The sequence below is a fragment of the Bacillus rossius genome, chromosome 1 (assembly GCF_032445375.1).
Source record: "Bacillus rossius redtenbacheri isolate Brsri chromosome 1, Brsri_v3, whole genome shotgun sequence".
Lineage (NCBI taxonomy): Eukaryota > Metazoa > Arthropoda > Insecta > Phasmatodea > Bacillidae > Bacillus > Bacillus rossius.
Window position 1 is genome coordinate 88,139,711 of NC_086330.1, and position 15,507 is coordinate 88,155,217.

The 15,507-nt window shown below is 34.4% G+C and overlaps 1 protein-coding gene across 10 annotated transcripts in view; it reads right to left on the minus strand.

Annotated features, from left to right (window-relative positions):
• Positions 1-6,191: 6,191 nt before the first annotated feature.
• LOC134539288 (ras-specific guanine nucleotide-releasing factor RalGPS2-like) overlaps positions 6,192-15,507 on the minus strand; it is a 59,020-nt gene continuing 49,704 nt past the window's right edge. For all 10 annotated transcript variants that reach the window (XM_063381231.1, XM_063381217.1, XM_063381237.1 and 7 more), the window contains one exon: positions 6,192-14,658. In XM_063381231.1, coding sequence (XP_063237301.1) covers positions 14,534-14,658 — 125 coding nt within the window. In that variant the 3' untranslated portion in view covers positions 6,192-14,533. The remainder of the gene's footprint in view (positions 14,659-15,507) is intronic.

Sequence of the window (15,507 nt, forward strand, 5' to 3'; positions counted from 1 at the left end):
ATGCCAATTTACACTTGAGCTGATGAGAACTGATTAATGTTATTGTATTTTCTATTTATTAATATAATTAATAATCTTAGGTGTCAAGACATTTTTGAGACTCCTGCACATATGCCTTCATAAAAATGAATACATATATACCAATTACATTCATTTCATAACTTTTTAATCAAATTTACAATTCTTGCTGTTGTTAGGCATTAATGTAGTTGTATTGATCGTTAAGATTTGGTTATATGCTGATGGTTTTTTGGGAGAATGTTTTACAGTGTCTGTACTATGCACGTTATTGTACTCACTACCTTATAGTTTAATAACACAATGTATTCAGGTAGTAGCTTATAATTTCATGTGTTCATCTGCATTAAATTTGTTCTGGGTAACTGGGAATTTTATTATTGTATTTTTCATGCCAGTTCTTTTAGCGCTACAATTTTCTTCTTAACCTTTTGCCAAGAAACCAGAGATAGGGCGTTTGGTGTGTGTATTTTCTCATTCAACAAAAGTTTTGAGATTTTGGCTAACACCCAGCTAGTGGCTCAGTTTTTGGGGTCTGTACTCTGTGGTAAGAGGGCAGTACCACAGAGTCTTAGTGTAATGAAAGTGGAAGCGTAAAGATTGTTTGGCACTTAAAGAAGTCAAATAATTGATCTTTGTCTGGAAGTTAACCTGGTGCTCCTTCCTTGCTTTTTCATTATGTGAGGCAATCAGTTTCAGGGAAGGTTCTTGCAGTGTGTGACGTACTCAAGTTATTTCAGCTTCAGAAATGAAGTCTTTCTGAAGTTATGTTGCATTTCATCACTGGGAATGTTTTCCACAGTGCACCAAACATGATCATTTTGCAGATTTGTTCAGTAGGCGTGTGTGTGGCAGAGTACCTTCAGCTTGAATCTATTGCTCATTGGGCAATGCAACGTATTTCTACAGTGTTTGATATAATCAAAGCCAGAAGTGTCAAATGTTGTTATACATCTCAGTCCAATAATTATAATTGCAAACATTTTGAACTCTAGCAGCAATGAAAGAATGTTCATAAAGCAAGTCGGGGCTCTGTCATTCGGCTATGTTGTATTTACTATCCGAGTTAGTGGAGTGTTTGATGCTGGAAATTAATATGTGAAACAAGTGAAACTCAGGCGATAGAGCAGATAGACTCACTGGCCAGTCAAACTATATACTTGAGCAAGCGGGTACAGAACATCAGTTGGGATTTCTTTTCAGTCTAGGTAATTGTCACAGACAGTGTTCATAACAATGAAACAGCTCTCCATATTTCACTGACAGCATGAAAGCTTCTTAACAGTACATGCCATGCTCATTAGGCCTGTAGGAATATCTTATTTTAATTTTCCATCATGGCAAGAAATGAAAATTTTCTTGCAAAATGGTAGGAAAAAAATTGAGTGGATGATCCAAAATACTATTTGAAACATTTCAAATGTAAGAGGTATCTTTAGGTGCTACCAAAGAATTTGTTATAGTAATGTGTGCATTGAAGTTCTGTATTTTTTTTGCATTTGATCATGATGAAAAGGTATGTTTTAGAGTTTTTCAGTCTCATTTTTTTGGTGAAAATTCTCAAATGTATTTTTTAATTTGTTTGCGAAAATGGAATTAGACGGCGGGGAGGGGGGTAATGAAGCATTGCCGGCCCTTACCCTCTCAACATATAAAACATTGACATAAATAATTTTATAATGTTGAGTGGATAAGGGCCTGGAATGCTACAATTTAAACCCTATTTATTCATGAGTTTTTTGGTGTTAAACGCAGCCAGGTAATCTTTAATTTAGTTCAGTAATATTACAAACACATTTTCTGCTAATTCCCTCAGGAAACCAAAACAATTATTTACATTAACAACAAAACAGATGAGTCAAAAACAAAATGCAATAAGCTTCTACTGTGTCGGAGAGTGGTAGACTACTGTGATTACTGATTTATATGCTCAACCATTATGTTCATTTATTCTGATTGCCATCGCAAAGGAATGTCCATGTTTTGTATTGTTGTCCACGATTGCGAACATTTCTATTTTCTTTTTCACTTCTGGTACATGTGACAAAACATATAGAAATAATATTTTGTTTTCGAGTTTGAAATGTCTCAAATAGTCAGTGTTTTGAATCAACACTCAATATTTTTTTCTACTGTTTTGCAAGAAATTCTTAAAATAGCTTTGAATACTTGTTGCCTGTTTAAAATGCCAAGTTTTGTATATGTTTTTTGCTTATACAGTCCCATTAAAACAACTTAACTCGTAAGTTATATTGCACAAATGGCAACCCAACAATGAACATTGGTAAAGACTCAATTATGAGGTATGCTTTGTCAAATACTATTCATATCCAACTGAATACTGGTTGTTTCTAAATGTTCGTATTCAAAGTTGAATTGATCACAAATGAGTTATTCATATTTACATTCAAAAATTTGAATTTTCTACACATGCCATACATCAAAAGCATAAAAAAAACTAAATTTAACTATGTTAACAAAATAATGGACTTTTTAAAAAAAAAAAAAAACTAGCTAATAACAAGTGCCCTCACTTTTGCAATCTCTGGGTATTGCTGATATTTTACCATTTAAGAAAGGTATGTGTTAGTTCTAATACATTTTCTTTACTAAAGTAGTATACAGATGCATGGGTCTTGCAAGCCCATATATAGACCCTGCTGAGCTGGAATGTATCTCCACCACAACATTCTAGAATGTGCCAGAAGATTTTGGTTTCTAGAACAATCTCCCCACTACTGGTACATGTGACGAAATGAATACAAATAACATTTTGTTTTCAAGTTTAAAGAGCCACAAATTGGCTGTGTTTTGAATCGTTCACATGAGTTTTCCATTACTGTTTAGCGAGAGAGTAGTGACAAAACTTTGAATACTTGCTGCACGTTTAAAAAATTGCTTATTGTTAGAGGCACACAAATTTCATGAAAGGATTTCAAAACTAGCTGAGAGTTAAAACACTGTAGCATCGTTTGTATTTTGTGATTGGATGAGTTTCTTTCAGGTACATGTCAATTGTTACAACACCAATCAAGTAATTCAGTGCGGCAGCAAACGTGTCCCGAATGGCTCGGTCAATAATTGCAACAACTCCCATTAGAACATCAAAAATGGGTATTTATATCGCACAAGCGACAACTGCATTAGGGTAGGGAGGAGGTAATATATTTGCAAGCAAATGAATATTCATTATCTCAAAGTGTTAATATTCAAGGTTTAATCAAATACTAATAATAAACTATTCTTATTCATATTAGAATAATCGCACAGGCCTAATGTTCATAAATCTTTGCCACCCACCAGTATACCTACTTAACTACTCAGTGAGTCTATTCTAAAACATCATAAAACATTTTCGGGGTTATCATGAATAAACTGTAATGTGTTAAGAATAGTTTTACTACCCACACACGGACTCTGCTACCTAACTCTCTTATTATCAATGGGTGGGGACAAGATGATGTGGTGAATTGTGATAAACCCGAAATAACACTACAAAACATGTTAATACAACACTTGTCACCGAAATGCTATTTAATACACCCTTTCACACCAAAATGTAACTGGGCCATTCCATGAAAATTAGGAAGTTTTATTAATTTAAATGTTTTTTTTTCTGGTTGAGAAAACATTACGTAAAAGATTTTAAAGTTATGGTCTTTGACAGACAATGTTGAATTTTGACTCATTTAACATTGAACAGCTGTTTTATTGATTCTAATGTGGCTGCTATTCAACTGTTTCTATTTTGCTCATAGAGAGGCTACTTTCAGGTTCTTTGGTAAGTACATGTCACATAAATGAATGTATATTTATATTTAAGTTCAAAATATAGGTTATGCACAAACATATTTCTTGCAAAAAAATAATTTAATAACATTTTATTGCTACTAAATTAATTATTCAATTGTGAGTGTTGAAGATGTCCCGTACGTGACAAATTTAGGTTATGTTTCATGTTTCATCAGGAACAAATTGTTATTATATCTTACTTATATAAATTCAAACTGTATTAGAATGCAGGTAGCTAACCTAATTTTTATATGTTTTAATTGCATTAAAAACAATAAAAATTTTGAGATACAATCATGTCCCGTACGTGACGTCACCTACGGGACATATGAAAAATATAATGTTTTACCCAAAATATGTAGAATATTCACCTATCTAAAATAACATATTATGTGTTACATAAATTTATTATTTCAATGTTTTACTTTTAGTAATCAATTTAATTGGTTTTCAGTGACAAATATGGAATCTAAGAAGACAACAAGTGCTTCTTGGATGAAAAAAATGAGGGAAAAACAAAAGACTGCAGATCCAGATGGTTATCTTGAGAAGGAAAGGAAACGGATTAAGGAACTGAGAAAGAATAAGAAAAAGAAAATGACAGTGAAAGACAAGGCTGCCCAAAAAATTTATGAAAGAAATAGGAAAAGACTTCAGAGAGCAAAGAAAAATGCTAAAAATGCAGCAAAAGCAAACAGTTCTGATATGTCTTCCTCTGGCACACCTTACAGTTGCAAGCAGACATTATCAAAAGCAGTTTGGAAGACTGCAAGGGCCTTACCAAACTCACCACGAAAACAAAAAGCTGTTGTGACAGGTCTTGCTAAACGCATTGGTCTTCAACTGACTACGACAATGGAAGAAAGTATTGCTGGAACTAGAAACAGTTGTAAAGAAGAGACTTCTGTTATAAATTTTTTCTATCGTCCAGATATAGTATACATATGCCCAGGGATGAAAGATGTATTAACTGTGTGGGAAAATAGAAAAAAAGTTAAATTACAAAAGCACTTTATGACTATGTTTCTGCATGAAGCATTTTATATATTCAAAGAAGAAAATCCAGATTATAAAATTGGTTACTCTAAATTTTGTAGTCTAAGGCCAAAAAATGTTTTGTTACTTAAAGAGACTCCTGCAGAGCAGTGTAAATGCAGAATACACGAGAACTTCATTTTAAAACTTAAGGCCTTAAAACATACATACAACAATGAATTTTGGAAAAATCTGTTGTGCAATGATAGCTTGAACTCTTTGTGTTGGCAGAACCTCTGTGAAGTTTGTAGTAATGGGAAACGAATGGTAGTCCCAAGAGAACCAGATTCTAAAACCACTTGGAAAGAATGGAAGAAAAATGATGAAAACAAAATTAAGTTAGTTATAAAAGAAGACTGTTTAGGTGATATATATATATATGAAAAATTGATAGCAGATATGCCTAAAATGATGCTCCATGTAAACACCAAAAGAATACAACATGATGAGTTTGAGAAGGACAAAGCAAATGGTACAAAGCGTGTTCTGGAGGTTGATTTCGCAATGTCTTTCAGTTGTGAGTATCAAAATGAAATACAAAGTGCTTTGTGGTCTCGTGCTAGTGTTGTTTTATTCACTGCTGCTGTTTTTTGTAATGGAAATTGCAAAACTTATATACTTTGTTCAGATACAAAAAATAAGGATAAGGACACAGTCTTTGTGTTCTTGGATTTCTTTTACACAGAAATACTTAAAGAAAATTCTGCAATTTCTGAAGAAATAATTTGGAGTGATGGGCCCTCTTCAGAGTTTAAAAATAAATTCATGGTGAAAACATTGGAAATATTGAACCAGAAACACAACAGAACATTTACCTGGAAATACTTTGCGACATCTCATGGTAAAGGTGTAGTAGATGGTGTTGGTGGCAATATTAAACGCTTAGTAAGAATGAAAATGATGACGCAAGGGGAGGGATGCACAATACAGTCAGCTAAGGATTTTGCAGAAGTAGCTGCACAACTTGATACCAAAAGCCATTTATGGTATATAGAAGAGGACCACATTAGGAATGAAATTTTATCCCAAAATCCTTGGAGAAATGTCCCTTCGATCCCAGGAATCAAGGAATTCCACATTATTACATGTAGCACTTCGTCAGGGTTCTATGCAAAAAACAATGCACTGTCTACAAAAATTGCACTCTCCAATCCGAAAGGGAATCTATTCAACTTCCCTGGAAAATGGGTAGTCGTATGCTACGAAGGAAAAGAGTACCCTGGAGAAGTGGTGGATGCAAGCGGAGATCAAGTGCAGGTGTCAGTGATGGTCCCTACAGGTCCCCCACATCACTTCAAGTGGCCTCGACAACCAGACTGCATTTGTTATTTAAAAGAAGATGTAGCAAGAGAGATTTCTCCTCCAGTAGTGGTGAACAACAGAGGACTGTTTAAATTTATTGACATTTAAAGTGATCTTTATGACCATACAGAGTAACAGTTTTGTTATTAATTTTTTTTTTAGTTAGGATATAGGCAGGTAGAACTACTCTATCATTTTATTTAGTTACATTTAATCAATTTCGCTTAACATATATCTATGAGTCAGGTTGTGTAAATTTAATTTTTTTTCAACACAACTTATTTCAATAAACAGCGCAGGCTTTCGCGGCCGTTGTCCGTACTTTCTAGGCTTCTGGGTTGTAGCCGCGTCAAAATCAAAGTTTTCACCGACGTTTCGGTCGACGTCACAGTCACAATCATCAGGGAGAGATTAATTCAATTAATCTGCTCCCTGATGATGGCGACTGTAACGTCGACTGAAACGTCGATGAACACTTTGATTTTGACGCGGCTACAACCCAGAAGCCTAGAAAGTACAACTTAATTTAATATTCTACTGAAAAATTTATTCAGCACAATCTTACTAATGTAAATGTCCCATACGTGACAGCATTGTCCCGTACGTGACAAACAGAAAAAAAAATTGTTTCTGATTCATTATTGGAGTTTTTTCATGCATTTATTGATGTCTGTTTTTCTTATTCTTATAAGTTCTCACAAAAAATAATACAAGAATATCATGCTAGAATTCGGGCTAAAGTTTCAGTAAAACGTGTCCTCTTGAAACTAATGGTTGACTATATGTGTCCCATACGTGACGGTTACATTTGACAGCAATATGTTGTTAACAAAGGTATTTCTTATCATGTCTTAAGCTGAAAATTTACACTAAATGTGTAACTTCTGTAGAAACCAAGAAAACACATGAATATACCCCTTATAATATAATTTTTTATAGAATTATCGGTATGAAAATTTTTACAAATGTCCCGTACGTGACAATGGAATGGCCCAACTAAAAACGTGAAATCAATCAGCAATTTGACCAAACGTAACTAATTACACAAAAATTTTTCCTGTATTGTAAATTCATTGAATTTAATACTTTAGCATTACTTTTGTACCAAAATTTATTAACAAAATGTAGTGGAAAAAAATGAATATCATGTTTGAGCTTGACTATTTCTTATTAGTTGTATAATTTACATTAATCACATTGGCACATTTTTCAAACATTCGAAAATATGGAGATTTATTTTTATTTTTCTGAGTAGTTCTTTTCGAGACATGGTTTTTATAAATTTTTTTAGTGCATCATGTTCATGTGTCATTCAAAAAATTACTACATATTTTGGTGAAATAAGTATTAAGAAATATTTTGGTTTCATATTTGTTAAATAATACAACATTTTCATGAATAAATATAATGTATAAAAATAAAAACAGTAACACTGAAATCTACTGTTTTAAAAACAAAATTGGCCTAAAAATAAAACCATAAATTTCTGTCCCTATCAATGGAGACTAAGGGCTATATATCACCATAACCACAAGTGAGGGGGCAGAGGATAGTTCTGGAGAAAACGTCAGTGTTTACAAACACACACTTGACACACATATGTGAGGTGGAAAGCAAAAAGGAACCTCTTGTCGACGATGTCAAATTTTTCAGTACAGTCAAAATTAGTGGTTTGGGTCAAATTTATTGATTTTCAGATTTTTGTGATTATATAGTTCAGTTTGTCCTTTACATTTTGTTTTGATTACAAAACTGATAAAATTGTATGAAACACTTAAAATAATTGATAAAGCAGTCAATGTTCGGCCTTGGAAAATATATATCTTGTCACTCATGAAAAAACTGACAAGAGGTCTCTTTTCATAAATGCACTAGTCCACTATGTATCACTTTAAAAACAAGCTTCTCCTGAATTATATCAGCAATTGAGAGAATTACAAAGAGCTTCTCTAAACAGAACATTTTCTGGTTATAAAAATTTCTGCTCCAACTTCAGGTACCTTTTCCTTCATAGATGTATTAGCCACATATAAAGTTGCTAATATTATTATCAGCTATTAATAATCATTATTAACTGTCATAATTTGTGAGTAGTTTTTTTCTATGAATATTTATATTGTTCACAAATATAGGATGGCAATCGTGCAAACAGCTGTCAACCAATAAGCTGAGCTACACGCCTGGTATTGTTATTTTGTTTTACAATATTTTCATGGTGAGTGTTGTGTGACCTGAAATTTAAAAAATTGTTCACGTGGAGTCCATGCACGAGAGAAGTGAAACTTCTTGCTTTTTAGGTATAAATAGTGGATTAATTATTTTCATTTTTGATCAAACCATCCACATAAAAATTAATGATAATTATAAACTCAATTGCACAAATCAATAACTCTTTTTCAAACAAATAAAAAAAATTTAGATTCTTCATATAAGAAAATAGCTGCGTCAATTGGCAGCCATTACGAAGAGTAAACAAACACAAGCAGTGTTATGAGAATTCCATAGCATCACTGCTGCATTAATTCTCTCTTTCCCTTCCAGCCATTACAACTAGCATATAGCATGCTCCACTACGCACCTACGCACCTATCCACCCCCCCACCCCCATTTTTTTTGACGTCTTCCTATTCGACTGCTAGCGCATGCAATGGAGTGGTGTCGCAGCTGACACACTCTACTGCTCTACCAGTTTCCCCACCACACATTAGAGGTGGGTCGAAAAGTATCAACATGATACTTTGGCAATGATACGCGCCTGTATCAGGTACGGCAAACGAGTACACTTGAAAAGTATAAAGTACTTTAGTATCAGTTCAGAATTCGCCTGGAACAACACCACTGCCAATGTGCGCAGAACCCGATCGCAGATGACGGTCACTTGGGCGGAGCTTGTGAAAGGGGAGGGAGCAGGAACGACAAATAAGGGATAAAGAAGGGAAATAATGTAGGGGAGGAAGCGCAGGGGAAGGCGTTGAAGGAGAGGCGCAAAGCGAAATTGTTACGAGTCGTTTGGTTATTGTCCCACATCAAAAAATGCTCAGTGCGCAGTGCGTGCACAGTCTCGTTCAATAATAAAACTAATGAAATTTTAATATTAAAAAGTACATTAATACAAGATATAATATTTATATTTGTGCACCTAACAGCTATGAAAATGCAAATAAATTCTCAGTTGACACTAATAACAGATGTAATCAACATTAGGACTTTTTTCCGAAAACAATTAGTAACTAGTGTTTTCATACATTAAAAGATCACGATTTTATCAAAAATTAAAAATAAAAAAAACAGATACGTACATTAGTGAGCATACTATATCAATGTTTACGTTTCAAATGTTTCTTCAGATTAGTCGATGATGATTTATAACTCAGTTTTTGTTTACACAAATTACAATTAGCAAACTCATTATTTTCCGTAAAAAAATTCCACACAAATGAAGTCTTTTTCCTGCACTTATCCATTCCTTATTTCACTATAAAGATACTAACTACAAAGCATGACAGCCCGCAACAATGTACATGGTGGTAATTAATACACGGCCAGGACAAACTGCAGTGAATGTTGAACTGATTGATACTGGCTGTATCAGGCGGGCATGAGAGTAACAGAGGTAGAGAATTACCGGGCGTGATAAATAATGTATCAGAGACACCGATACCTTTTTACGCTGGTGATGACGGCACGGAGGATGTGTACCCTGAAACGAGAATGCTGATACCTTGTCGATTCCAGGTACCGCTACTGCTCTGATACAAAAGTATCAGATACTTGTAACTAGGTACATTACTGTATCAGTATCAGGTTGGAACAGATACCGAAAATTGCTGTAACAACCCACCTCTACCACACACCTAACTATTCCCCTAATGCAATCAGAATTTTCATAACACTCAAAAATTGTTGCATCAGTAAAGAAGTTTCACTTCCAAAATGATTGAATAAAAATTTTTAAGTATTTTAAATAATATAGGATTAGATGGTGAAAATATAAGTGATGAAGACTATAATGTGTATGCTGATTACTTTACTGAAATATGTTTATTAAGCAGTGATTAAAGCAGTGAAAAAAGAAGAGCTATCTGGATGAGAAGATTTGGTAAGCAATTCAGACTCTTCATTCTTAACAAACATTCCAAAATTGGATGAACTTCCTGTAACTGAAAATCTTATTGATGTAGAAGATATTATTCGAATTGAGACAAGAGGGGATAACCAAGAAGTTGATGAAAATGATTGTGGGCATGATTTGATTACAGTTGACAATTGTAATGTCTTGTCAACACACTCAATGTTAAAAATGACCATAATTTGGTGACAAATTTTCCAGAGTAAAGAAAATTGTTTCAAATTATTTTCTGCTAAAGAATTTTCGCACAAAATCTCGCGAACCAATTACATGTTGAAAGGAAGGTCAGTTTGCAAAAACAAAAACACATTTGTGTTTATCAACAAATCAATATTAAAATGTATAACACTACAGGATTGGTTGTTAAAGAGCATTGTAACACAGGAAAAATGAAAAAGGATGTGACATCTTTTTCAAATACTGAGTTTGTTGTTAAATTTCTTAACCATTATGCAGAAAAGCATGCCATAATCTTGCCAGGCAGAAGCAGTAAGTGTACCAAACATGTCTAAGACTACTGCCTTCCAGTGACTACGTTAAAATATGTGAAACTTACAAGGTTTCCTTTAGAGATGACATGACATGATTAAAAAAACTGTACACTTTAAGGTTTTTAGTAACATCTGACAAAGTATTTGTCTTGCTATAGTAGAAATGAAACCCAGAACCGATCTATGTGCTTTATGCCAGAAACATTTTACTACTGGAGAAGCCATGGCTTTAATTTCGGAAGAGCAAAAGATGCAAACGATTGAGGAAACAAAATCCCCACTGCAGATTGTTTCTACAGAAAGAAAGTACTAAAATGATACTATAAAAAAACTAGATAACTTAGAAAATGACAAATCTTCTGTACATTACAGTTTTGATATGGCACAACAAATGCACATACCTAGCAACCCTTTGCAGTCTGACCCTATCAATTTCTTAGTGGCATTTAAAGTTGGTATTTTTGACATAATGATGTGCAAGACAATGTACAAACAAGTTAACTATGTACCCCATTCCCAAGTGTGCCAGTACAACAAAAGGTTCCTATCTTATCATCAGTCTGTCCATCACCACCTGGATAATAACACTTTGGGCGAACAAACTATGTTTATCCATGCCGACAACTACGTAGGACAAAATAAAAATAACATCTTACTGGGGTACTTGGCACGGAGGGTATGTCAACAAAAAAAAAATAGTTTTGTCGTTCATGCCGATAAGACTAATAAATTTGCCTGCAATTGGGCCTTCAGACTTTTGAAGAAAAAATTTGGGATTACCACAATGTATCTCCATCGATTGCATTGATCAGTCAACACCTACAACACAAGTGGATTCTGCTGCAATGGTTGCAAATGAGAAAGGTTAAGTTGCCATTAAAATTTATGACCGGATACAATTTCTTCACACCAATGGTGCCAAGAAAGTGCCCCTTATCACTCATAACCACTTCGAGTTTGATAGTGATTACAAAGGCAAAGTTCATGCACAAATGAGATTGCTGGAAACTAGTATTTAAATACACTAGATCTTCAAAACCGAAAATGGACCTGACGGATTTCCAGCAGTGGAAATTCCAGATGGAATGCCATGAAGAGTACCTGTTCAAAAACATGACCGGACTGGTGGTACTGACCCAAATAACCCTCAACCCGTTCCTGAACATTCAAAGCAGCATCGCAAACGCTCAGTTTAAATTTTGAAGACTTTAGTATATGAGAGATATTTTTATTTTGTTTAAAAGAGGATATTTTCTGCTTTTGTTTCATACCATAATTATTTCTTAAATGTGAAAAATAAATTAAATATTCTGTGTTTGAATGGGTTTAAGTGTTTTTTTTTTTTTTCATAACAGCCATTTTCATTTTAAAAAAATTTAAATGGCCGTAATATTAAAAAAAAATCACACACACCTGATTTTTGCATCAATTTTTTTCAGAAATTAGAGCTTAATTCAAAAATATAATTAACTAAAAACCTGAAAAAGTCGACAGAAGTCTCTTTTTGCTTTCTGCCTCACATACATGTATATTAATTACACTATTGTAACTGTTTTTTTTGTCTAATTTACGAGGCCAGACATTTTTCAAACAGTAAATGTGACTAGGTTTATGTAAGTGGTTCTGTCCAGAGGTTTAGTCAGTTCACTAGCATCCAACTGACAAAACTGACAATGCAGAGCTTACGTTTAAATAATTACAGTTCACAACTTTTCTACAATTTTACGCAATTATTTTTCTACAAAACAAATTTTAAAAAAAATTAATTTTACTAACAAAAATACTATCAATTTTCAGAACATTTTTATCACAGGAAACAATGAGTATGATATAAAAGATTAAAGATAAAATAATCTTAAAACTACATCATCACTAGACATTATTATAGCTTAGAACCCTTTGCAAAGAACAATATGGTTTTAGAAGTATATTTCTGTGATATAATATTATAGCACTGCCAATCAGTAAGAAAGCCCCAATGAACAGTACATAGCGCATGTAAACCTGGTTTTTCCCAGTGGAACAAGTACTAACGTGGCAGCCTATAGTATCACAAAAAATTTTCTTTGGCAGAAATGCAGATCACCCAATAACGGAACAAGCACGACACATATACAAAGGCCAGAAAACACAACGAGAAATTTAAAAAAGGCACAATATGAAACTTTTACTAACAAACCGACGACTACCGTATGTCAACCCACCGCGGAGAAGATACGGCAGCCAGAGCGGGGACCTTTCGAGGGACGAGCAGGACAGTACATACTACAGACTACATCTGGCAATGCAGCCGCAATGCAGAGCAACACACCAGACATGAGATTCACTTCCTTCCACAGCCATTAATATTGCAAGCAGCTTCAGACTGCTGCGATGCTCCAGTTACCAGAATGTGCAGAATGTGAGACAAATAAGAGACAGCCTCCAAAAAATCACACACAGTTGTAACATCACCAGGGAAGCACTGCAAATTAACTATTATTACAAGCAAACAATATTTCTCTCACGTGTTAAGACATGTCGGCAGTTTCCACCGCTGCTAACGTAAAATAGATCAATTCCTTTTAATGCCCAAATCTCTGCCTATGAGATAATGACGAATGCATATGTGCTTACGACATTAATATCAAAATAAAACCAAACACTCATACAGGCATACGTGTAGTGAGAATCCAGAAATGCACATTTAATAGGACAGAGAATAAAAGATTTTGCAAAATGCCGCAAAGTATAAAATAATGGAAATATTGACACTGAATGAAACCACATAATATTGTAAGAAAAAAAAAGGCAAAATTAACAAGTGTAACTAAAGTGTATTCTTTGTTGCAAGAATAGCAATACAGTACTGAACATTTTCCCAATATCACATTAATTTTGCAGTAAAATGTATGGTTCCCAATGATCTTTTCACTAAAGCAACGATAATACTAAAGGATGATATGGCCAAACTCTAATAAAGTACGTGAAATAGCAATGATTGTGAAATAACCCCTCAGCTTCCATTCAGCATGAACTTACCATAGTGCGGTAGTTGAATGAGAAGTGGCATGGCCCCACTGCCATTCTGGCCTTCCATGCAACACACGAGCTACCCTATCAGGTCACAGAGCAGTAGCAGGTACAGCCACACACTGGTAATACTAAACTATGCAAAGTATAAAAGCTACACTATGACAAGACAAAACTATAAATTAAAAATATTGATTCAACAGAAATCACTTGAAATACAATTCATCACACAGCCATCAACGGCCCACAACTCCAGCCAACCATCGTAGATCTCATGCTACTGAACATGCTATGCAATCAAAAGACAAGTACAATCCAGGTTATTGTATGGTGAAGAAAGCAGACCTCTACTTGACCACACAAGCCAAGCTAATTTAATTTTCAGGAGCCAGTAAAATTAAATATTTTCCTTTCACTCAGGTAAACAATTAAATAAACATTTTTAATTAATTTTTTTGGCCCATTATCCAGTTCATGTCAAAATTAACTGATTTGATATAAAAGCAATTAAAACATACACCGTAGTAACATGCCACACAATCCTGATGGCCACATGTACCCACCTATCAACAGACAAGTGTCGATATGTATAGCTTCAGTCAGCTGCTGAAATCACTCACAAAACCTCTGTGAATCTTTTTCTACCCCTACTGGTGGTGTACCTTTACAAATGAAAAATTTTTAAAAAAATTCCTAAACATAACCCTGTTTTGATAAAGCGATGATACGTGGTGCTGGGTTGGTTCGAGAGGTATCAGTCGAAGGTCATCAGGTTCTGGGGACGGGGCTTGTCTTCAGAGCCACGCGTGGCTTGTTCGAGCCGCCGGCACCACCGCTGCGCCGACCCCTTGCTGCCTGCCCGGAACTTGTACATGCAGCCTGCGGACAAGAGCGCCAACACCCTGAAACAGCTTGCATGGGACTCCTTCATCAAACATCTTAAGTCTTGTCACAAATCTATGAGGTACAAAGGGCAGCAGTGGTCAAAGGAGTAGCAGTGCTAGAGTGATCAGGTCACCTGCCCCCACCAAAGCGATCTAGGTTCCATTCCTGACGGACAGTGCAAACATGGTAGCCATTGCTGTGAACCTCAGGGAATGAATATTGGAAAAATTTTTAAAAGGAATGGCTAGTTTTTGTACGTTTATAATCCTTACACAATATTTTAACTTCCACTAGATTAGCTTCGGAAATGATTTTTTGCTATTACAAAATAATATCCATCCCATTTTCACCTTCAGTAAACGGTAGAATTAAATAAAAATTGAAAATTCTCAGTACCTAAGTCTTTTTTTATTTATGTCATTATTGGTCTGTTTTTTAGCTGTTGCTCTAGTAGATACGGAGATATAAATTTACAATTTGAGGTAATTATGATATTCATTCAGATAAAACAAAATTTATGTACTCTTCTGACAATCACTATTACCTAGTGCTGGAAGCCATAAAAATAATAAGAAATAAACAAAGTTCCCCCAAAAAAATTACCTAAATAAAGGTACAAACAGTGTAAATTAAAAATTAATGCTATATAATAAGATACATTAGATATAACATAGGTCAATCAGGTCCATATATTTTTGAGTCACATGTCATTATAGACGTTGCGACTTAAGTAAATAATGTAAATACCAGACAAAGGTATACTAATCTATACATGATATACAAGGGTGACCCTAGCGATGAAAATGTTAGCTTTTTATATCTGATCCATTTGCAAAGGCAACC